Source organism: Capricornis sumatraensis, chromosome 13 (genome assembly GCF_032405125.1).
Source record: "Capricornis sumatraensis isolate serow.1 chromosome 13, serow.2, whole genome shotgun sequence".
Classification (NCBI taxonomy): Eukaryota; Metazoa; Chordata; class Mammalia; order Artiodactyla; family Bovidae; genus Capricornis; species Capricornis sumatraensis.
In genome coordinates this window covers 61,891,813-61,917,856 of record NC_091081.1, presented here as the reverse complement: position 1 = coordinate 61,917,856, position 26,044 = coordinate 61,891,813, and the positions used below count along the sequence as shown (strand labels likewise).

Genomic DNA, 26,044 nt, shown 5'->3' with positions numbered 1-26,044 from the left:
CAATTTCTTGCCCTCTTGTTTCCTTCTTCAGGCGTTTATTCAGTGTCACCTATATGCCAAATGGTGGGCAAAATACTAAAGATATGGAGCTGATAAAGATGAAGGCACCATCCTTGCCCTCAAGTTCCTCGGGTCTGGTAGAAATTATCGTAGTTCTAGAAACACCTGGCCAAGTGTAAAAGACTAAATTAGCCTGTCACTCCCCTTACTTGGAGAGCATCTATGGTTCTTCAAGGTCAGAATATGATGTCTGTGTGTTTGTGTGTTCAGTTGCTCAGTCGTTTCTGACTCTTTGCAACACCAGGTACTGTAGCCCACCAGGCTCCTCTGTCCGTGGGATTTCCCAGGCAAGAATACTGGAGTGGGTTGCCATCTCCTCCTCCAGGGGATCTTCCTGGCCCAGTGATTGAACCTGCCTCTCCTGCTTGGCAGGTGGATTCTTTACCACTGAGCCACCTGGGAATTTAAGTATGATGTCTGTGATTAGACATCAACTCTTTGGAGTAAACAAGTAGCTTACCCCTTATCCCTTAAAAATATCTTGGTAACTTGGTGGAATTATCTGTTGCAATTATTTAAATAATATTTATATCTTTCCTGTTGTGTACTTTGGCAAACAAAATGGATTTTTATAGAAAAGGTTATGTTGGCATTTTATCTTATTGTAGACGAAACTTCAGTGCAACTGCTTCAGTTTCTTTGTGGAGGGTGATTGATTACAAACTGTTAATAAAAACCAACATGTGTCTGTTCCATTCTTCATGCCTTATTGTCAGTTTTGTAGATGAGTGGTGTTTTCGGTGAATTCTATTCCCATACATCACATAACTTCACACAGTGTTTGGTTTATATTGATATTTGTAAAATCCATGTCTCTACATTGGATTTGTATTATCTCAGTATTGGAAAGATTTCTTTGTTTTTTGGATGAATATCATTTTCCATAACTGTCATAACTTCATTTCTTCATAATGAAAAAAAATGATCAGAAAGGGATTTTCAATATTCATTGTTGCTGGATGAGCTCCGTCTAAATTTTAAAACTTCCACAGAGTCTTACAAGCCTCTAATGTAGTACAGTGGGGCTGCTGAGTCATCAGTTTTTGTTCTATTTGGAATGTGTGAAATGCAAAAAAAAAAAAGTAAGTCTTAATTGAGTCATTTCTGTCAATATGAATAAGGAGGATGCAGTGTATGTCCCAGATACACATTATCATCAAATATTCTCATTTAACTGCATTTGTTTTTGCAACAAGAAATGAGCAAGAGTGCTGAATAAATGGTTCATTGTTCTTATTGTTGTGTCAATTTAAACGTGACCAGATGTCGCACCATGCCACAAAGTGGGTCTGTTCTGGTGCAGAAGGGTTAGTCAGACTCTGCACTGTTTCTCAGCATCTCTAGTTACATATGTTGCCATGGTGCAGTGCCTGTGAGTTTGCATAGTGAAGTGACTGCTTCCTAGGTTTGCCTATGAAAGAGTAAAGATACTCATCAGCATCTACCCACGTCACCTGCCTGTGTATCACCTTCAAAAACACCCCACCTGTTTCCCAGCCAGGCACTGTTCCTCCATTCTCTCTTTCCTATTCCTGCTCACTGCTCTTGCTTCCTGCAGTCTGTGACTGGATCTCCATTTCCTGCAGGGTCTGAAGCCGAGGAGACCTGGAACACCTCCGCAGGGTCCCTGTGTGGAGCTGCCTCTCTGTCCTGGCTCCCACTAGGACAGCCACACTGACTCTGCTCGTCCTTGTCTCCCTGATGCTTCAGCTACAGACAGAAGTTTCAAAACAGTCACTCGTGTCACTTTTCTCCCTTAATAGTTAAATAATCATCTCTTGGTACAGCTTAAGGGAAAGTGGGAAAATCTGCATAATTATTAAATTGTGCAGAAAGTGGAGTTTTTAAGATGTGGTTTTAGTCAGATTTGTTTTTTATTAAGATGATAACCCTTTTGAATACATTTCCAGCAGGCTTGTGGGGCCTTACCTTTCATTTACCCAGAATCTGCTGAAGCTAGATTAGTTCACAGCTGGAAGTGCCATCTGGCACTCTTGTGACTTCCCATTGCCTTCATCACAAATTCAAAGCTCTTGGAATCTGAGGAGGCATTGACCTCGGGCTGTTTGTCTTATTTTCACCTGCCCGCCTTCCTACGCCCCCCCGTTCTGACTGGACAGTCCCTCGATGCACTCTCATCTGTGTGCCTCAGTAGTTTTGCACATGCCATGCCCCAGCCAGGAGGATTCTCAGCATCCCTCTCACGTATCCGTTTTCCCTCCATTCGTCAGAATCTTTATTCAGTGACATTCCCATCTCTACTACCCCCTGTAGTATGGCCTCCCACCTCTGATTCCCTGTAACAGTGTATCATTTATTTGGTTACTAGTCCTCTGTAGTGTATTGATTTTTGAAAACTGATTTGGTCTATTGTAATTGCCTACATTTGCATATTGTCTCCACAAAAGGACAGTGAGGATCTTGGAGGTAGATGCTATGTCTTCAGTTCAGTTCAGATGCTCAGTCATGTCTGACTTTGCGACCCCATGGACTACAGCACCCCAGGCTTCCCTGTCCATCACCAACTCCCAGAACTTGCTCAAACTTATGTCCATTCAGTTGGTGATGCCATCCAACTATCTCATCCTCTGTTTTCCACTTCTCCTCCAGCCTTCAATCTTTCCCAGCATCAGGGTCTTTTCTAATGAGTCAGATCTTTGTGTCAGGTGGCCAATCTACTGGAGCTTCAGCTTCAACCTCAGTCTTTCCAATGAATATTCACCTTGCAGTCCAAGGGGCTCTCAAGAGTCTTATTCAACACCACAGTTCAAAAGCATCAATTCTTCGGCGCTCAGCTTTATTTATGGTCCAACTCTCATATCCATACATGAGTACTGGAAAAACCATAGCTTTGACTAGACAGACTTTTGTTGGCAAAGTAATGCCTCTGTTTTTTAATATGCTGTCTAGGTGTGTCATAGCTTTTCTTCTAAGGAGTAAGCATCTTTTAATTTCAAGGCTGCAGTCACCATCTGCAGTGATTTTGGAGCCCAAGAAAATAAAATCTGTCACTGTTTCCATTGTTTCCCCATCTATTTGCCATGAAATGATGGGACTGGATGCCATGATCTTTGTTTTTTGAATATTGAGTTTTAAGCCAGCTTTTTCACTCTCCTTTTTCACTTTCATCAAGAGGCTCTTTAGTTCTCTTTCTGCCATAAGGGTGGTATCATCTGCATATCTGAGGTTATTGATATTTCTCCCAGCAGTCTTGATTCCAGCTTGTGCTTCTTCCATCCCAGCATTTCTTATGATGTACCCTGCATATAAGTTAAATAAGCAGGGTGACAATATACAGCCTTGATGTTATGTTGATGTACTCCTTTCCCAACTTGGAACCAGTCTATTGTTCCATGCCAGATTCTAACTGTTGCTTCTTGACCCGCATACAGATTTCTCAGGAGGCAGGTAAGGTTATCTGATATTCCCATCTCTTGGAGAATTTTCCAAAGTTTATTGTGATCCACACAGTCAAAGCCTTTGGTGTAGTCAATAAAGCAGAAGTAAATGTTTTTCTGGAACTCTCTTGCTTTTTCAGTGATGCAGTGGATGTTGGCAATTTGATCTCTGGTTCCTTTGCCTTTTCTAAATCCAGCTTGAATATCTAGAAGTTCTTGGTTACTTACTGTTGAAGCCTGGCTTGATGAATTTTGAGCATTACTTTGCTAGCGTGTGAGATAAGTGCAGTGGTGCAGTAGTTTGAACATTCTTTGGCATTACCTTTCTTTGGGATTGGAATGAAAACTGACCTTTTCCAGTCTTGTGGCCACTGCAGAGTTTTCCAAACATGGTGGCATATTGAGTGCAGCACTTTCACAGCATCACCTTTTAGGATTTGAAATAGCTCTGCTGGAATTCCGTCACCTCCCCTAACTTTGTTCATAGTGATGCTTCCTAAGGCCCACTTGACTTCATACTCTAGGATGTGTGGCTGTAGGTGAGGGACCACACTGTCGTGGTTATCTGAATCATTAAGATCTCTTTTGTATAGTTCTTCTGTGTATTCTTGCCACCTCTTCTTAATATCTTCTGCTTTTGTTAGGTCCATATCATTTCTGTCCTTTATTGAGCCCATCTTTGCATGAAATGTTCCCTTGGTATCTCTAATTATCTTGAAGAGATATCTAGTCTTTCCCATTGTGTTGTTTTCCTCTTTCTTTGCATTGATCACTGAGGAAGGCTTTCTTATCTCTCCTTGCTATTCTTTGGAACTCTGCATTCTGATGGGTATATCTTTCCTTTTCTCCTTTGTTTTTCACTTCTCTTATTTTCTCAGCTATTTGGAAGACCTCCTCAGATAACCATATTTCCTTTTCGCATTTCTTTTTCTTGGGGATGGTCTTGATCACCGCCTCATGTATGATGTCATGATGCTAGGTCCTACAGTCTGTATTCTTAGTGCATGGCACAGTGGCCAGCCCATAGGAGTGTCTGTAAATTTTTACTGAAAACATTATGTAACATTTCTGAGCCTGGGAATACAGTGGTTCCATTGACAGTAACAAGGAGACCAGGTTGGCTCATTCTGTGAGGAAGGTTAGTTCAACTTTGACATAGTTTCAAGAGATAGCAGAGATACATGAGCATATATTTCCTAGGGGTGGAAGACTGTTTATAAATGCAAAGCATATTTATAAATCCAGACTGGAAAATGACTGAGGTCAAGATTGTGCTTTAGGCCATAAAGGGGGAGAATATTTCTGCAGGGAGAGAAATTACTGGGGGAAATCAAAACCTCCCTAGAAATTAGAGGTCTAGAAAAGGAAAAAGTTGTAGAAAAGATGTATTGTTCACTTAAGATTTTCCCAATACTGAGTACAAGGTGTCCCATGGAGTAGGGTATTAACTGAGTAAATGTGAAGAAAACTGAAATAAAGTAGAAAATTAAACCTAGGTTTGTCTAGTGCTGACTCCCATGAGCTTTGATCATTCCTACACAACCTCACAAACAATTAGGAGGAATTTAAACTGAAAAGCTCTCCATGTGGAATAATCAGAAAAGTCATTAGAAGTTATGAAATTGCTTTATGACTTTCTTATTCTAATGCAAGTTTTATAAATAATGTTGGATAAAACATTTAATAGCGATGACTTAAATGTTACAATATTCCTGGCAGCTCTTTTAGAATAAATTTTAACTGTCAAGTAAATAAGCAAAAGGATTTCATACAGTAGAACATTTTAAGTGAAACACTCTGAATTACCTGAGACTCTCCCAAGAGTTCTCTTTAATCTTTAGATGTTGTGATTTTAAACCAGTAATGTTCTTCAGTTGCCATAGTTGTATTCTGTAGTCAGATTTTCATATAAGATATTTGTGATTCAGGTTCTGTGATTCACTGAGAAGGACTCAGAACTTAACATATAGTCATACTTGTGCCTAAGATTTATCGTAGCAAAAAGGAGACATAAAGCAAAATCAGATCTTTCCAAGGACACACTGGCAAGCCTGGAATATTAACTTTCTTTCTGCCCAGGTAGATTGATGCTATGCGACATATGAAGTTGCAATGTTCAGCCATTTTTTACTACAAAGAAAAAAAACAATTGTGTGCAGTTCGGCCTCTAGTTCTGTCTTCTGGTTTACTCCCCAAAGGTATGTGTGTAGCCTGGGGACTTGATTGCACAAAGTCCAACCCATCCTGAGTGGGGCTAAAGTTTTGCTGTTTCCCAGCCCATATCCCATGCTTGATTTAAAACAGTGACAGAAATACATTATTTTTGTGGGGGTTAAGACCACCTGTGATTCAGTGAGTTTAAGCTTAACGTGGTCCCTAAAGTTGTAGTCGTAAATGTCTTAGTAAACATTTTTACTAAATTAAGCATTTGTTGGACCAGTTATGTTCATCACATGAGAGAAGGCATTTCAACCAGCCTCTACAGCCAAACATAGACACAAAGCAGTGAGAACCCCATGACCTTCATGGAAAGACATTGCAAGGAGTGTATTAGTAGTGAATCATAGAGGAGGTCGATTGTAGACACACATTTGTGGCACTTCCTGAAGCTGCAGAATTTTTTACTAAATAAAAGCTCGGAAGGTCTGCTGCCTGCATTTTCTATTGCAGAGTGATTTAGAGACAGAGTCTCAGACCACAAGGGTGCTTCTCTCCATCCTTCCTCTTCTCTTTAACACTTTTACATGTGATGCTAATGGAATAAAGCTTTCAAGCTAGCAGGAAGATCAATAAAAATTTTATAAGGCTACCAAAGTCTTATTGAGCATCATAGTATGTGGCTCAGTTTTCTCTTCTGAAAAATGAAAGAGGTTCAAATAAATAATACTGGAAATGTCATCTGGGTCATTTTAAAACTGGTATTTTAATAGTAATTTTTAAAAGGGTGTATGTGATCCTACCTGCTAGTTACCTAGGATTTCCAGATTTTTAAATGTTGAAATCTTAAAATGGATAAATTCCTATTTTCATTCTATTCTCAGTGACATTCCCTGCCATTTGTTTGAAAAAACAAACAAACAAACAAACACCCAATCCTCTCAGAAGCTACTATTTTCCTGCTATTATAAGTGAGTTTTTTTTCTTTTTTGACGACTTATCCTTACTTTTGGCAACTTGAAAGGTATTACATCTCAGAAAACTGTCATCTCTCTAAGCCCCAGAAAGACTGATGATTAAGTCAGGAAACTAGAAACTGTACTCTTAAGTCCTACCTTCCTGTAGCCCCCAGGAGGTGTGACTGTAGCTGAGCTGCAAACCTCTGAAGCCAGCAGCAGAGCCAGGCTCTGCTCCGTAGGACTGCTGTCACCAACTTGACTAAGTTTGCTTTCCCTGTTAGCATTAAGCAAGCAAAGCCCAGAGGAACTAACTGGAAACCTGCCTTCCCACATTGGTGTAGGACTAGGGGGAGAGCCAAAAAACCTGCCACTTTTTATTGAGCCTTTCAGTGGGCCCGGCAGTCTCATTTAATTTTCACAACCCTGAAAGTGTTTTCCTGCATTGCAGATGGGGAAATTATGACTGAGAGGTTGAGTGACGTGCTGTGGGTTCACAGCTCATAACTGGCAGAGCCTGGTCAGCTGACTCCAAAGTGCACACCGCCTCCACTACAACCTCAACACACAGCTCTACACCTGGGAGTGTGGGAGGCCCAGGACCTTGAGGAAGAGCATAAATGTTGAGAGAAAGAGGGCTGAATGTTTGCTAAACACCTCCTGTGGGCCATGTTCTATAATAGATTCTTAACATAGATCTTTTCAATTAATCCCCCCAGTGACATTTCAGTTAGGCCATTTCACCCTCTGAGTTAGGCCATTTCACCCTCATATTACCTACTCAGAGAAGTCAAGAAACTCTGACAGTCACTCAGCTAGTAAGTAGCAGGGCTCCCAGAGGCTTCTCTGGTGGTGCAGATGATAAAGAATCTGCCTGCAGGGACTTCCCTGGTGGTTCAGTGGTTAAGACTTCATCTTCCAGTGCAGGGGATGCAGGTTCAATTCCTGGTCAGGGAGCTAAGATCCCACATGCCTTCAGGCCAAAAAACCAAAACATAGAAGACAGAAGCAATATTGTAACAAATTCAGTAAAGACTTTAAAAGAAAAAAAGAATGAATCTGCCTGCAATGCAGGAGACACCAGAGACACCAGTTCACTCCCTGAGCCAGGAAGATCCCCTGGAGAAAAGGGAATGGCTACCCACTCCAGTATTCTGACCTGGAGAATTCCATGGACAGAGGAGCCTGGCGGGCTACAGTCCATGGGATCACGAAGAGTCAAACACAACTGAGCAACTAAGCACACACACATAATCGTGGCTAAAACAGACTGACTTTCAGTTTACCTTTATTTTACTAAATTTAGCCTATCAGTTTTATATGAACATGCAGCAGCAACACATTTTAAGATCAATTTTACATTTGTTTTGTTATGAATAGGACTCAGAAGGATTTTGTGATAGAAATGAATTCCTGAGATCCAGATGATACGAAAGTGGGCAGATAGATCCAACTCGACTGGGTCTAATAAAAATCAGATATATTGATAGGTAAATTGGAATTCAGGTAACCAGACCTCCAGACTTCCAGTATAATTGAAATTTATATTTTACATTTGAATTTCAAGACAAAGCAAATTACAACCTAAAAAAAAGGGGGAGAGGGATTACCCAGGAATTATTTGGAAAAGTCACTTGCACCGAATATGTCTTCTTTTGAATCTCCTCCGTGGTCTACTGCAACATAATATTTAGCTGTGATTGATATCTGTTGTCCGGGCCTGAGGGCATTGCAGATAATCAACAGAGATAGATTAAATTATGTCAAATATGCTAAGGTAAGAAAGAAATGAATGCATATGAAATACAGGCTAAACAAATAGTCCTAATTATCTTTCAGTTAAGTAAAAATGATAAATAGAAGCTCGCTTAAACAGCTTACTAGTTAAGGCTTTATTTGCTATGTGCTAGAGGTGGCTGTATAATAAAAAGAAAATAATCACAGTATTCCCAATCTGTGTGCACTCCTTTTTGTTTATCTTCTTTATGAGCAGTTTTGAGAATATCTTGCAAAAGATAGGAGAAAGTTGTTCTATCCATATTAAGCACCAGAGTTCCAATTAAGTCAATTTTTGGTCTTTAGGGGCTGCCTCTAAAATTGTGAGGCTGTAGGCCAATATGAAGTAGTGTGGCCTTTACCTGCCACATAGTGATAACTGGCAACTTGTTTTTGGCAAGTAGGATGAGAGTGTTATAGCAACCAGTATTTATGTTTGAACCTGTTATTTAAAGCCAACAAATAGTTTGAAACTGGGCAGTTAAACAGTGTTAAAAATACAGCATAGGATGCTTTCTGCTGTTCAGTCTGTGGTTTCCTATGCTAGCTAATACTATATGTAATTGAGAGGCATCCATAAAAATTGGGTATATTCTTTGTTCAGAGCTTAAAGGTAAAGGTTCAGCAAATTTAATAACTTTTTAAAGTACATCTGGGGTACCATTTTTAAATTTAGTCTTCCTGAAGTATAACTGTCATACTCTTTGAGGTTCAAAAACCCTGAACTACTGAATCTCATTTTCTAGTTATTCTCCATTTCCCTCAGCCTAGTGGAGGAGATAATAAATGTGCAATGTGTCAGGGGATAAGGGCTACAAACAAGGCAGGTAAGGAGGAGAGATGAGTGACGCAGGTGCTATTTTAGATAGATCAAGAGGACTCTAATATCACACTTGAACAGAGACTCAGTGGAGGTGAAGGACAGACGCGTGTTAACATCTGGGAGAAGAACATTTCAGGTACATGCAAAGGCTCTGAGACAGACGAAGTCAGTATGTAAGATCTGAGCAGAGTAATTAAGAGGTTAAGTGGTACAAGGTAAAGGCCAAACCATATAGTAACCTGTAGGCCGTGCACAGCCCTTGAATTTTTCTCTGAGTGGGATGGTGGCTTCTAACAGTGACATGACTTAGGATTTAATGGGATCACTCTGGCTGCTGAGATGAGCAGAGACTGAAAATCAGTGGTGGGATCTGGAAGACTGATTAAGAGGACATTCCAGTCACACAGGGAAGAGAGGATCAGAAGGTAGTGATAGAGGTGATGATTTTTTAAGGTAGAGCTGAAAGAACTTACTACTGAATCAAACTTGGGGAGAGACTGGAGGAGAGAAGTCAAAGCTGATTCCAAGGCTCCAGGCCTAATCTACTGGAAGAATGGAATTGCTTGAATGGATGGGGAAGACTGTGGGTGAAATAAATTTTCAGGCAGAGGGTAGGAGGCAGGGAAAATCAAGAGTTCGGTTTTTGACACCACTTAATGAGAAGCAGCAAAATACTTTAAATATCTTTTGAAAAATATATTATTAAAGCAAAATGTGTAAAGAACAGTTTACCTGGAGGACTTTATATAACCAGGGAGTCGCCTGATATTTCTGCCCTTTGGTCGCTTCCTAGAATACATTTGCCTTAGTCTCTTGAATGATCTTTGTTACTGAACATTTGTTAGAGGCTTTTCCAAAATCCAGTAAATTATATCCCTCGTTCCCTTTTGGTGACCTGCTTGGTTATGTTCTTGGAATTTTTTGGTTCCAAATGCATGACCTTTGTAAGAACAAAGATCAGATGCTCTAGATCCCAGTCTTATTTCTTCGTGGTTGCTCTATGTATAAACTGGAGCAGCCAGGGTGAATGACTTCATGGACCCTGAACACACCACTGCTGTAGGGTTGGTCAGTTGAGCTGAGGCTATTGATTCTTGGGTGTGTTCTTCCCACTGAACGTTATGCTCATTGAGGGTAGGAGTTATCAGCTGCTTAATCTTTGTATTTCCTGGGTCTAGCCTAGTACTTGATACAAAAGTTGACAGCAAATTTCGAATATGTGAATGTTTCTGAATAAATTTTGAGAAACTAAATATGTCTTTTCTCTTTTATCTCATCTGTGTAGTACCTGATGGCAACAAAGTACAAGATAAGAAAACTGCTGCCTCCCACCGGCCCTCCACTACTATTTCAGGACAAAATAGCAACCACTCAGGAAATAAACCAGGTACTGTGCATTGCCTTTGCTGTGGAAAAAGGAGGGTAATCCCAAAGGTCTTAGGCCTGCTAGAATTTAGGAGAGCTTGGTTTCAGTCCTGCCATCAAAACACACATTTAGACGGATTTCTAGAAGTCAGAAAACCTCTCACACCTTGATTTTCTTTCTTTAAAATGGAGATTCAAAGCTAAGCTCTACTCACCTCTCAGAATCATTTTGACAGGCAAGATGGTATCTGTGAGTGCACTGTTAACTGTCAAGCAGTGTGCGAGAGGTAATAATTTTTCCATTCGCCTGAAATGATAGAAATGACACAGTTTTTTTGTACCTGTATGCCCAGCATTAGTGCATATCTCTTTTGTGACTTTTTCAAAACCCACTTAAGGAAATCATTACACGCAGCAATACTGGTATAGAATTATGTTTTTGTTCTCTGTTGCCTGCAATGATTGTACACCTACACAGTAATTTCATTTAATAGCCTGTGATTCATGGTCTGTTCCATTCAGTGATACAAAGAAGCAAACACTCTGTAAGCAAACTACAAACAATGGAGTGAACAATTCAGTAGCTTCCGGGTATCCAGCAACCATGATGTGGTCTTTGGGAGAGACTAACTTACAGTATGATGACCAGAGATAGCCAAAGGAAGGAAAAGGCAAACCGAACACCTCTTGAGGTTCTTGGAAGCCTATTTCAGGCTGCATCCAAGGCCAGAGTCACTCAAGAACAGTGCATCAGTGGGACTAAAGATGGAAATAACTGTATATAGCCCCATAGAAAACATTCCCTGTCCCGCCTAGTTTTGTGGGCCCTTTTTCCCTATGGGGAGGAGGTCTTGAACGGAGCAGATAAGTCTGCCTTGCCATTCAGATGATGTATAACAGTTACAGTTACAAGCACTGCATTTGCTACCGTTAGTAGCAAATGATGTATAGTTTCAGTGGAGTTTTAATTCACAGGCTGAGATCTTCCCCGTTTAGTCAGTTTACATTTTCATTCATTTATCCGTCCATATATCCACCCAAAGCGCAGCCAACATGTAATGTTTCTTGAGTAATTGCCCAATGTTGGGGGACTCTGAGAGATACTGTGTGGGCAAAGCAACAGGACTGCTGTCCTCACAGGGCTTATTCTAGTGGACTTTCTTACCCTGTACTCCAGTGGGCATCCTTGTAGAAGTAGAAGCTGTTTAGCATGAAAATCCCCTTTGTTTTAACATGAGAATTGAACATAGCTAAATGGTTTATACTGATTTTCCCTTTTGCATCAACCATCATTTCTAATTCCTCTCATTCTTTATTGTGCAGTTTATACTTTTATATCCTGATAATTTGTTTATTCATCTGGTAATAGCGCTATGTAGGTACTAGGAATATATTATTGAAAGACAATCCTACTGTCTGCTGCTGCTGCTGCTGAATCGCTTCAGTCGTGTCCGACTCTGTGAGACCCCATAGACAGCAGCCCACCAGGCTCCTCTGTCCCTGGGATTCTCCAGGCAAGAATGCTGGAGTGGGTTGCCATTTCCTTCTCCAATCCTACTCTCTAGCTGACAAGTATAGTAGAAAAAAATCAGTATATGAATAGATCATTCTAACATAGTATTTCTATTGTGAGAAGAGAGATATGCAGAGTGCATAGAAATAGAGAGGCCAAAAGAAAAATCTTTTCTACCCCAGTTGACTCTTTGATTTATATTGCTAGAGTCAAGTTCAGTGAGGAGACCTTTCATTTCAGATTGTGTCTTTTAAGTATACTTGTGTCTGCTTTCTTGTTTATACACATAAGCACAGATACAGCAAAGACTCTTATTTTTAAAACCACCATGTTATTTTCCTGAGTATCTCTGAAGATGATATCAGAGGTTCCATGTTGGAGTTATGGGTTTGAGTAAAACCTTTTGATTTTATGGGATGTGAGTCATGGGAACATCTGTCTAAAGCATTTTTTAAAATTTTCTTACTTCAGGAACTTGAGAAAAAGTACATGCTCTTTGGGGGATATTTTGAGTATTGCCCTGACCAAATGCGAATATCCTGACAGTAGTTGTTCAGATAGAGTCAGGGTATAGTGAGTTCTTATAAAAAGCCTTGTCACAGTGAATTTATTTTTCTAGATCTTTGAGGGTCACTTTTTAGTTCCAGCTTTTTCAGGATTGCATGTTTTCACATGTAACCACAGGCTATTATCAGCATGCCCTTTCACTCTCAAGGAGGTGGGAGGGGGTTTCATGTTTGGGAACACATGTAAGAATTAAAGATTTTAAAATTAAAAAAAAAAAAAAAAAAAGTACCCTGGTTTGGGTGGTCCCTTTACTTTTCAATTATCACAGGTAGAAGGTTGGATGCAGAGTGTAGCTGCAAGTGTGTCTCCACTGAAATCCTATTTCTCTAAAAAACTTTTCCTTCTAAAAATTACGTAACAATTCTATTCTAATTGTTAGATCTATTGAGAAACAGTGTGAAATATTCATGATGTCAAACTATTTTCTATACCTTCATTTTGTTCCAGAAAAAAAGTGATAGGATAGAAATGAGGCGGAGAAAAAAAAAAATTTCAGAAAATTCGCTATTTACTTGCAATTATTCAATTGTATTTTTTTTCTGAAATCCTACCTTTAAAGGTCATTTTTAATCAGTTTTTAATTATTAAACCTTAGAATTGTAATCATGAGTATTTACTAATACCTTTTATTTATTTTTTATTTTTTTATAATTTTTTATTTTTATTTATTTTATTTATTTTTATTTTTACTTTATTTTACATTACAGTACTGTATTGGTTTTTGCCATACATTGACATGAATCCACCAGGGGTGTACATGCGTTCCCAAACATGAACCCCCCTCCCACCTCCCTCCCCATAACATCTCTCTGGATCATTCCCGTGCACCAGCCCCAAGCATGATGTATCCTGCATCGGACATAGACTGGCAAAAATCTGTTGTCAAATACAAGTTTGGTATGAGTTTGCCCTCATAGTGAATGTTAATTCCGTTAACATTTAGGAGTGTGTAGGCTCCAAATGTTAACCAAGGTTGCTGGCTCCTTTGTTTCTTTCATTCATTTAATAAATATTTATTGAATACCCTCCTTTCTGCCAGGTATAGTCCTAGGCTTTGGGAATATAGCAATGAACAAAACTGACCAGGCTCTGCTCCTCCCTACCCATATTCACAGCCATTTTTAATCTGCCACAGGGTGTTTAGTAACATTCTGGTACCAAAGTGACCTTCTTATCAATGTGACCAGAAGGATGGAAACAGAATTCAAACTGAATACCTTTTTCACTTCACAGTGTTTTTTAGTGGCAGGTCCTGAAACCAACCAAACTCATCTAGCATATAATAGTCATTATGCACGTTATATTTTAGAAATGCATTATATTTTAGAAATGCGTTGTATTTTAGAAATGTGTTATATTTGTTCTTTACTTTCTCAAATCGAATTATAAATAAATAGTGGTTGAGATCAGTGCTAAAGCGATAAAGGTGGCCAGGGAGAATTACTGAACTCATAAGCGTTGGCCTTATTTATAGTGTTTATTGATATATCTTGATAGCACTATATACAGCCTGGTTTCTGAGGTACTGGTGTTACCAGACAGGATACAGTTTATTACATGTGAAGAGTGTAATTTTCATATGGAATGATATCACAGAAATCAGAGGTGAACTATGCCCTTTCTTTATGCATCTGAAAGGCAAATGTTCCACTGCATAATTGAGTGTTGTCTCATGACTGCAGGAACACCAGGTATTGACTTGGGGCTCTCAGGGTTGGTTGGGGTGGAAGAGGGTAGGTGAGGATGACTATGTTGTTATTAAAACATCCTTTTGAAAATTTTTGTCAAAATTTGTGTGAAATTTGTAGAAATGTCACATACTTGGTATTCTATGAGCAGAATTTTACTTCATTGTGTCTACTTATAGACTTTCTATAATGTGCCCATGTAACTTTTATAAATAAAAGTTATTTATATTATTTTAGTTACTATGGTTTTCAAGTTTCATAATAAGTGCAAAGTTTTCATAAGGGAGTAAAACCTCACTATTAAAGGACTTTTTTAAAACAATAAGTAATTGCTAGAAGTCTTGCTTCTAACTTCATTTTGGCTTGGGTTCTTAGATCATTTTTTTCTTCAAAATATCATTTCGATAGGGCTGTCATTTCCAAAAACAAACAACAGCAAAGCTCCCCTGTCTGTGACCCTTAACAAAGTGCCTAAGGGGGGGTCTGAGTGCCCCTTTTCTAGGGTCAGAAGAAAACCTTTTGAGACCAAAGGCTGTATTTTTTCTACATAAAAAATATTTGAAACCTCATAAATGATTAGCAAATGGGGGAAATAATTATCATAACGAATATGAGCTAGTTAGGGGTTCATATTATCAATTAGAAAAAAAAATACCTTAAAGCAAAGGAAAAACACAAAATATCATCTCCTGGTCCTGCCCATGACCCCACTGCCAGGTTTATGCAGCTTCTAATGCACTTTCATACAGTTTTATTCTCTTAAATGTACAAATTCTGTAACATTTAGGAGGCATTTGGGATGCAAGGCCTTTAAATCTGTTGAAGTACTACTATGTTGCCTCTAAAGTATTATTCCAGTAGGTTTTTCTTTTTAATGTGAGATTTTAAATTGTTAATTTAATAGCAAGGAAAATAATGCTGATGTTAAGTGTAATTATTATCATCATCATTGTTATCATTACTATGCTTTTGTTTTTATTTAGCAACAGCAGAGTGAGCTTATTTTTATAGACCTTTGCTGGAAAGCCATTAGTGGCATCTCACTCACAGCATAATCCGAAGTCCTCACCAGGACCCTAGCCTCTGGCCCCATCGCTTAAATGATCTCACTCTGCTCCAGTGGCTCAGATCTTCATGTCGTTTCTTGAACATCTTAGGTACTTGCAACCTCAGGGCCTTTGCACTTGCTTTTCACCTCTTGGAATGTCTGCACAGACAGCTCCCTGATTTCCATCAAGTTTTTACACATAAAAGCTACCATCTAACTTAGAATTCCCTTGGCACCTATCCAAAATGCCCAGCCTTCCATTCCTGCCATTTCACAGTCTGTTTGTTGCTTTGTTGTCTCCTTAGCATTTATCTCAGTCTAACATTCCCAGGTGGGTCAGTGGTAAAGAACCCTCCTGCCAGTGTAGGAGATGTGGGTTCAATCCCTGGATCAGGAAGATCCCCTGGAAAAGGAAATGGCAACCCAGTCCAGTGTTCTTGCCTGGGAGATCCCATGGACAGAGGAGCCTGGCAGGCCCCAGGCCATGAGGTCACAAAAGAGTCTGACACAGCTTAGCCATTAAAGCAACAACATTCTATGTACGTGCATGCTAAGTTGTCTTTGTCTGGTCCAACTCTGTGCAACCCCATGGATTGTAGCCCGCCAGGCTCCTCTGTCTATGGAATTCTCCAGGCAAGAATACTGGAGTGGGTTGCCATTTCCTTCTCCAGAACATTCTATATATTGCCCCTTTCCCCATTCTCTATATTTTACATATGTTTTCCCTAAGCAAGCTTTATTTGAGCAGAGATTTCTGTCTTTTTTATTGATAGCTCTCCTTTCAGCACATAAAATACTGCCTGATCACAGTAGATATTTAGTGTATTCAATGAATGCAGATAGTTACTGAGATTTATCAAGTGCTAGGCACTGTGCTAATGCTGTTATAAGCACCATTTTATTTAATCCATATGGTGATGTTAGATAAGGTCTATTTTATCCTCATAGACAACCAGTAAAAACCCATGAAACCAATGTCACAGCTTAAGACTTAGAGAGCTGGGTGAGTAGCTCAGCCAAGTCTCATAGCAAGTGAGCGTGACAGAACCAGAAGTGATTTCATGCCTGTCTGATTTCAAAGCTGGGCTCTTCATGTCTAACTGGTGACTGACCATCTATTTAGTAGAATACATTCACTTAGGATTCTATTTGTTGTTAAGGAGCAGACTTTTTTAAATTTTATTTTCTTATTTTTTATTTGGCTGTGCTCTGACTTTCCTCTAGTTGTGGTGAGCAGGGACTACTCTGTAGCTGCAGAGCAAGACTTTCGGGGCCCATAGCCTTCAGTAGTTGGGGCACGTGGGCTCAGTAATTGGGGCTCCCGAGCCCTAGAGCACAAGCTCAGTAGTTGGGGCGCATGGGCATGGTTACTCCATAGCATGTGGGATCTCTCAAACCAGGGATCAAACCTGTGTCTCCTGCATTGGCAGGCGGATTCTTTACCACTAAGCCACCAGGGAAGCCCCAGGAGACTTTTTAAAACATAAAAATAATAAAAGTTCAGTAGTTTAGGAACATAAAACCTCATGAATAGTGTTTGATGATAATAAGCCAAAGGCACAGTTATGTTTTGACATAATTTGTTTTGGCTGAGTGTCTTTTTTCTTTTCTTTTCTTTTTTTTTTTTGAGTCTTATTGAGATGTATTTAACATACAGCATCGATTAAACTGTAAGTTTAAGGTGTACAGCGTAATGACTTGACTTGTATTATGACATATTTATTCCAATATATCTAGTTTACATCCAGCATCTTATAAAGATGCAAAAAAAAATGATTTTTTTCCCTTGTGATGAGAACTCATAGAATCTAACCTCATATATAATATTTTTAAATTGAAGAAAATACTGGGAAATTCTCAGGAAAATTATAATAAAGTACATCACTACAAGTATGGTCATAATTGTTGTAATGTTACTATAGGTATGATGTAGTAATAATTCATTCATCAGATGTACCAGGCAGATATTTATCAGTGTATATCATTTTTAAAAATCTGCTCCTCTATGTCTCCCATCTCCTTTTCAGACCCTCCACCTGTGCTGCGTGTTGATGACCGGCAGAGGCTCGCGAGGGAGCGGCGTGAGGAGCGGGAGAAGCAGCTAGGTAGGTCCCTTTCAAAGACACTGTTGTTGAAATGTTACTTTTTTCCCCTAGGATAATGGACACTTAACATTGAGCAAATGGACATTTCTATAATAGCCATGCTCTCTTGCATGCCTTTATGAGTTTTGCTAATGGATTGGGAGACAGAATTTAGTATGTGATATTGTTCTTTGGAAGGAATGATGCTAAAGCTGAAACTCCAGTACTTTGGCCACCTCATGCGAAGAGTTGACTCATTGGAAAAGACTCTGATGCTGGGAGGGATTGGGGGCAGTAGGAGGAGGGGACGACAGAGGATGAGATGGCTGGATGGCATCACTGATTCAATGGATGTGAGTTTGAGTGAACTCTGGGAGTTGGTGCTGGACGGGGAGGCCTGGCGTGCTGTGATTCATGGGGTCGCAAAGAGTCTGACACGACTGAGCAACTGAACTGAACTGATAAACACAGAACCAAATTTTCACCCACAATGAAGTCCAGCCTAGGATTAGGGAGATTTTCATTTCTTGGTGTAATGACAGTTTCATCTGACACTGGAGGAATATATGTATGAGAGGCGTGATGGCTCAGCTTACATTTTACAACTTAAAAAATACCAGGAGAGTAATCATAGGGTTCTTTTTATGTGCCCAGTTATGAGACTGTTAAGTGCTAGGGCATTCACTGCTTTCCACGTTAAAAGAACACTGCTGCTGAATTTTATAGACAGATGCTACCAGTATGCTGCCAGGAAAAACACAAGACCTGAGCTGCGATGTCTGACTTTTCTTTTGTTACCCAAGGCCCTTGCAAAAGTTGAGCAACTGTGGTATTTGCCACACAATCAGCTAGAAAGCTGCGTCACGGGACTAGCTGATCAGGAAGCCAAGATCCAAGCACTTTCAGCAATCATCCTCTAGAACACTTAGCAAGGATGTTGGTGCCAGCTCCTCCTTTGCTTGAATGTCCATTTATGCAAAGTTTGCCAAGATAGGATATTCTCTTTATGTGCCTTGGAAAGATGAAATGTCTGGTCATGTGTCTCAGTGTTTCCAGGGTGTCTGATATTTTAAAACCAGAACTGACTTAGGTTGTCACAATCTTTCCAGTGGATGACTTATAACTTTTCTAAAGTTCTACTGCATTTTATAAAAGTTAGTGTTTCAATTGGAGAACCCAGCCCCATATCCCGTCTCTGATTATTTGTATTCAAGAACCCAGATTTTCAAAAGTCTGTTGACATTGTCTACATTCTTTTGTCACGCGAGTGTATGTTCCTCGGTTCTTTGTCCCGTCACAACAAAGATTTGGAGTGATGGACATTAAAGCCCCCTCGGCATGTCACAGCTCTCAGGTCTTGGATAGACCATGTTATAGCTCTCAAGTCTCAAATGGACCATGTTATAGCTCTTAGACAAATCAGTGTTACAGCTCTATTTTATTTAGAAGATAGCAGGAAAATCCATCTTCGAGGCGTGAGGGCACGTAGATCCAAAGACGTGGAGGGATGGGGGAGAGAGCTAGCTTTGGGTTCTCTATTTATATGTTTATCTCTCCCTGGGCCTGTCCTGTGTAAATGGGGCCAGCCAGGAGTGTTGTTTGTTTTACCTGAGGTCCTCACTCCTGTCCTAGGACCTTCTTTTGATCTGTTTTTGCGGGCTTTTCCCTTCCTTGTCTTTCAGCCACCACCGTTTTGGACTCCTTTTCCCTATTCTGCCTACCTAACACTTTGAACACAGGCCTCTTTCTCTCCCTTGCCATCATGGTCATGTGAGGTCATTTCTTCTGCTGACAAGGTTTTTCCAGCAGAAATTTCAGTGACTTACTGGAAGTTAACAAGCCGCACGCATTTCTCTGTGTTTAAAGTTTGCACCTATGCTTGAAGTTCCCCACCTCTGGGAGGTCTCCCTCCAGCTGGTAGGTTACTGGAGAACAGGGCTACCTGTGGCATGTTCCACTCCTCTCTGCTTGGAGTGCTGTGCAGTCTGGATTTTTTCCTTTTATGAACTGTGCCTAGTGCTCCCCAGGCAAGGTCAATTTGACAAGTGGATCAGAACTGAGAGGGAAAGAAAAGCAGAGCTACAGAAGCCAGAAGAGATTCCAGATGAGCATAAAGCAGCAGACTGCTGCTCCAGGGTGGTTGGTATTTACACTCTGGTTTTGAATCCATCCAAACAGGGAAAAGCACTCTCCCCTCTCCACCCCATCACTGTCGGGTTAGGCTTCACCCTATTAAATGTCTCCTTAGCATTGCAATGTGGATTCATAGCTGCCTGAGTTAAAGGAGCTCCATAGGGTGAGGAGACTATTCCTTTATGATTTAAACCCCATGAAGAATTAGCTTTTACACCTTAACTCGGGTCTTTCCATTTGGGTTTCTCTGTCTTTCAAATCCAGGTGTTACTAGTTTTATCATGGAAAGCATGATTATGCTGGTCACACAATAATGATTTCCCTTCTTATGCTATAAAGTTGTATAGCTCTGAGTCTGCAGATTCTCTCTGTAAGTTGCCTTGCTTTATCTATTAAGTGGCTGGGTTTCTTCTTAATATATAACCCCATATTTTAAATCATATTTCAGACCATACATCAATGATGTAGAACATGCATCATTAATTTATATATTTTAAAACTGCTATTTGCCAGGCATATAGCATATTTGCTATATGCTAAAAAGATGAATAAAGGTTACGACCCAGCCCTCCAGGGTTAGCTGCAGGCTAGTGGGAGGCGGGAGAGGGTAGATTAACACACGGCAATTCTAATAGAGGGTGGTATTGAAGGAGTACACACATGGGGCATTGAGAACCCACAGAAGAACCTAACCCAGCCTGGGGATGTCAGGGACCACCTGAGCTTCCAGCTAGAGGATGAACAGACTCATCCAGGGAACTAGAAGAGATGGGGACTGCAGAGCAGTGGTGCCAGGGACAGGTGGCAAAAGGGATTTGGTAACAGACCCAACATCTGCTCATCATCAGATTAATCATGGGTCAAAGTTCAAATTATTTTATTATCCTGTGGTCACAACTTATTTGGTAAGCTAGTAGCTCAGACAATAAAGCATCTGCCTGCAATGCGGGAGACCCAAGTTCGATCCCTGGGTTGGGAAGGCCCCCTGGAGAAGGAAATGGCAACCAACTCCAGTATTCTTGCCTGGAAAATTCCATGGACAGAGGAGCCTGGCAGGCTACAGTCCATGGGGTCGTAAAGAGTCGGACACAACTGAACGACTCGCACACCCAGCATATTCTAGGCTCTGTTTTTCTTCCTTCTCACCCCTGCTGTATTTAATACTACAGGTTCCTTAATTCTGATCTCTTTTCTTGTTGCTGACAGTCATAGTTTTAACGAAGTAACATTTTGTTTACTGTATTTATATTTTATTTTACTCTGCACTTTTATTTTTATGCTCTTATTTTTTCTGGATTAATTGTATTTTCTTTTAAAATTTTAAACCAATGTCTTTTGGCATGTTCTTTTCCACTTAAGTTCTGTGAGTAGAAATTAATCTTCAGAAATACACAAACATGCAGATGTGCCCTTACGTTTGTGAAAGAGTCATCTAAAATCATCTAAAATCATCTGATGTAAGCTGTGCCTTTGAATACAAAAGGGCTATTTCTAACAAATTTTAGTACTAAGAGAAAATCAAAGGGCATCTGATGAACTACCCATAAACAGCTTTGCAGAAACTATGATGACAATGAAATAGTGTTTTTTAAAAAATGGCAGGTAGGGTGGAGGAATGGCTATTATCTCAAAGATCTTTGGAGTGTGCTTTTTGAAAACACAAAAGCGGTCAATAATATCAACTATTACCAAGCTTTCAAAGTTTAAAGCTTTCCAAGTATAAAGAAAAAAAGAGAATACATCCCAGAAATTCCAACAAAGCAAAGTTGAAAGCAATTGGCTGGTGAGATTGATTATTTACTGTTGAATGTAGGCTGAAATTAATATTGAAATCATTGAAGTTTTCTTTTTTTTTTTTCAAGACCACATTTTAGAAAGCAAAGTAGAAAGAAGGAGAGTAAAGATCTTTGCTTGGGTGACATGTTATGTTTGTATTGTTTTGCAAACAGCGGGTCTGTTAATAACTTTCTGTGGATTAAATATCTGAGTCATGCTTTAATGCATTGTGATAGGATTATGTCATGTGGCCTGCTGTTTCTACATTATCCTTCAATTTATCACATAAAATCAGGCATAATTCTTGACGTGTGGGACTGTTCTGTTCATTTGGTTGGGCATATATACTCTGAAAGCTTTATTTTTCTGCCTTAAAAGGTTTTCTCATGAAAAAATGTCCTCAACTAGTCTATTTCATCCGACTCTAATTCAGGCCATTCCTTCAAACTTCTCTCTTGACTTCTGCATTTTTTTTTACCATCTCTCTTCTAAGCTTTAATTTTGTTTTTTTCCTGGGCTAGGTGGGGAGAATTGTATTTGTTCTCATGATTTCTACTCTCCTGTGTTGATATTATGGGTTCCACATTCCCAACTCACTCTTTAAGATAGTAGATGCTTTCCTATCATCTAAAACTCAACTTCTATACAGTAAGTTGTCCATCAGCTTTCACTCCTCTGAGTAATTGCTGTGTACCAGTCAGTTGCACCAATATGCCTTCCACCCTTCCCCACCCCCACAGCATTATTTTTCAGGTCTTTTTTTTTTTTTGATACTTTCTGCTGCTGCTGGAGGCTCTGGCATCTTTCTGACTCCCAGCCTTAACTACTGAATCTTTCGCAGGATAAAATGTTCTCTTCCTGGTGGTCCAGTGCTGTGCGCTGCCTCGTCTCCACGCTGGCCTGTTGAGCCACTTGTAGACGCCGCTGGGCAGTCTGGACTCAGCCTAGTCCTCTAGCGGTGGCCTCAGGTTTGTAGGTGGAGGTTGCCTCACACCCTGTCCCTAAACCCACATAGTCACAGGTCCAGTACTCCTCTGTCTTCAGCAGAGGTCTTGGATCCTTGCCTTTAAATTTGCTGCTTCTGCTATCATCCTACTGCAGACTTTAGTAAATTTAGATTTTAGTTACCCAAAACTGTCTCACTGATGTACTTCGTCCAGCTCTGTCACGTTCAGTACCAGTCCTTTTTGAAGCCTTCCTAGTTTTATGATCTTTTCCCTCTTGGAAACTCTCATTTTTTTTTTACTATATATTGTACCTTGCATAACTATCGTGTTTTAGCTATTTTATATGTTATTGAACTTCTTCTAGTGGGACTTTATAGAACTTTCTAGTTGCATATATTTCAAGCTTTTAAAGAGTATGGTCATAGTTTTCTAATTCTTTTTATGCCAGTACATAGGTCTAAATATAAAACAGATGCATAATTTTCTGACTATACTCAAGCCTTTAATTAAATACTAATAATATTATTAATGATAATCATGTTAATTGACCACTGACTATGGGCAAAGCAATGTTCTAAGCACTTCACTCTGTATTATCCCGTTTAGGAGCAAATTAACACAATGGTTGTACTTTCTTGTTGGGTAAGCCTGCCATAGTTGCTGATGTAAGTTATTTTATGCATTGTCTTTTACTTTATTTTTTTTTTTAAATGCATTGGGATAATTTAGCTTAAGGAAGGAACTGAACCTTTAAAGATGGGATAGTTAACGGACTCTTTTTCCTTTCTGCCGTATCAGCTGTTTATGTACAGGGTCACCAACGTCCATGTTTACTGTCTTCAACAAATGGCAATGCTGTTAAATAGAGAGCCGTCCCTATGCTTTGGATTCAGGTGGTAGGTTTTTTCAGGTTTCAGAGCTGGGCACATACCCAGCTCTCATGTAGAGGAAGAGCCTTTCTGCTTCCACATACAAGCAGGGTACATGCATGCTGTACTCACTGTCCACTTGACATAGAACCAGAGGGTAAATGTAAGTGTTGGAGCAGATACTGACATCTTTTTGAAAATACTGTGTGGCATTGACCATTTGTTAACCTTGGAGTCATTAAGAGTCTGTAAGAACTTGGAATAGATCCTGGTTACTAACCTCTCTTGTAAAACATCTGCAAGAATCAAGGCATGTGAAATTTATGTAATATAAATTTTTGACTTTAGTAGAGTAATTGGCCACTACTACCACCACCTCCTTTTTTAAGAAGCTATTTCACGCTATTTTAATTCACATATTCATTCACTTAGTATTTGATGTGGGGTCACTATTGAGCTAGAAATAGAAACCCTGGGGCTATTGAAGTGAAAGATCAATTTTCTAACCTCCTAGAACTTACATTGCTATGCCCTCCACCTGGAATATTTGGCCTGAGAGATGTATGTAAATAATTTTCTCTCCTCCTTCAGGTATTGTTTAAATGCCACCTCTTTAGTGATGCCTTCCCTGGCCATCTTCCTCAGATTTGCAGCTCCCCAAACTAGCACCCTCTATTTTTCTCCATGTTATTTGCAACATCTAAGCATGTATATATTGATATTCTACTTGTTTATTGTCTTGTCTGCTTTCACTGGAATATAAGCTTACTATAAGAAAGGACTTATGTCATTTTTTTTTAACTTCTGTAGCCTAGTACCTAGAAAAGTGCCTGGCACATAGTTAATGTCTAACAGCTGTTGGTTGAATGGTAAGAGAATAGTCTGTGCATTTCAGTGTATGTGCTGCAGGTATACTGCAAATTAGTTAGATATTACCAAATTATCAGGTAATATCTGCCCTTACAACATCCAGTGAAACAAGTCTGAAAATCTCATTTTTAAGCAGTTTCTCAGTTAGATGAACAAGGACACAAAGATAATCTATATAATGGTTGTACCTTAAAACTACTTGGTCTTCATATGTTATAAAACTAATAATCTTACAGTATGCTGACAAATTCTAAGGAATATGTGAGGAATATTGAGCAGGCAAGTAGTTTTCTGTGTTTAGGAAGATATAAGGTTTCCCTTTTTGAAGGTGATACAGATTAAGTTTGAGGTATGGATCAGAGGCTTTCTAGAGTCTGTAAAATTATGAAAGATTATCAGTGAATTGTATGATTGACTCCTATAGCTCATGAAGAAAAAAATTAAATTTCTCAAATCTCTCATTCAGTTCATTCATATTGGGTTTTGTGGCTAAGTTCAAAGCTGTCAGGAGATCTGTCAGAATGTAATATATTAGAAACAACCATAAGATAATATGAAAAAGATTTTGATGTTCAATTAGATTATATTTGCCTTGTTTCTCAGATAAATTCACCAGACTTTCTTGCCCCTCCAGTCATAACTTTTCTGCTTTGCCTCCCTTCCCACTCCTCCAGTCTGAGTGTGTTGTCAACTCAGGGGCAGCAGTGTTACTAAGAGTATGGTCAAGACATACATGATCATTTCAATCTGGCTTAGAATGTTCATCTCAAAAATGTTGATAGAGTAGAATTAATTAGTAAACAACCAGTGATGCCCCTACTCTGATTAGAATCACAAGTGAAATTGTCCCTGGTTTCACACTTCACATTATTATTATTATTCCTAGACATATAGACATATAAGGAAGTCATTGGTTTTGACAAAACTGTCCTCAGTACACACACACACTCCAAAAACCCAGACTTTGGGCTTTGGGAAAGCAGTCTTGCTAGTCCAAATATATGCTGGATAAAACTTTGACAGATCTGTGGTCAGCTGTGGCTTCTGGTTTCCAAAAGTTGTCTCTTGATGAATAGAGTGTACAAAATCTCCCAAGGCTGCCAGGCAGGCTGTGAACTGCCAAGGGTCAGAGCACACGTGAGTGGGAGGGATGCGGCCATGAGCGAATACAGCAGCCCTGCCTCGGGAGTCAGGCACAGGACTGGGAAGAATAAACGCTTGTCGTGGAATGGATAAAGTAACTCACAGGCTGAAGCTTTAACATCAGGTGAATCGCTGTGACTAAGCAGCCATTATTTATTTCTCCCAAGTCTCCTTTGCCTGTAAAGCTCACAGTGAAAAGGTCTTAAAGCCTGAAAAGTAAGGGGTCTTGTAAACAAATGATGAAGGCCAAGAGTGATGTGAGAAAATCAGGATCTTCACGTTGGGTGCCCACCTTCTCCCAGTCTAGAGGAGCCTTAGTCATGGGAGGTATTCCCAATCCTGCCTTTTAGCGTAATGGTTTCTTGTTTGCTTCTAGAATCAGACAGTCCAGAGCTTGGATTCCAGTCCCCCCACTGACTTACTGTGAGACCTCAGGCAGGTTACTTCACTTCTCTGTAAGTTTAATAGCAGTGTCTCCCTCAGCAGGTGGCTATGAAGCTAAAGCCTGTAAATCACCTGATGTCAGCATAAAGAGCTGAGCACAGCTCACCATGACAACTGTGATGATAAAGGTGAGGGTGGCAGGTCAGACTCCAGAGACGGACTGATATGCCTGGGACTGGAGAAACCAATGCTTCTGAGCTTCGGGGAGGCAGAGATATGGGGCATTTGTGCTTCCTGGTCTAGCAGGCTGGGCTCAGTAAGACAGCGAGGGAAGAGGATGGCACCAACTTTGGAGGAATAAAAGTGGATTAGGGTCGAGGCAGTGAGAGTCCGAGGACAATCATCATTTTGTGTGCTTTAGCAAAACTCTATTGGCTTTAGCTGAGGCCTAACTAAACACTCCATTGAGCCTAGCTCTGAAGATAAG

At 39.9% G+C, this 26,044-nt stretch overlaps 1 protein-coding gene across 2 annotated transcripts in view; it reads left to right on the top strand.

The window, feature by feature from the left end:
• MAP7 (microtubule associated protein 7) overlaps positions 1-26,044 on the top strand; it is a 179,044-nt gene that overhangs the window by 107,658 nt on the left and 45,342 nt on the right. For both annotated transcript variants that reach the window (XM_068985456.1, XM_068985455.1), the window contains exons 2-3: positions 10,456-10,557; positions 17,379-17,456. In XM_068985456.1, the coding sequence (XP_068841557.1) occupies positions 10,456-10,557; positions 17,379-17,456 (180 nt within the window). The remainder of the gene's footprint in view (positions 1-10,455; positions 10,558-17,378; positions 17,457-26,044) is intronic.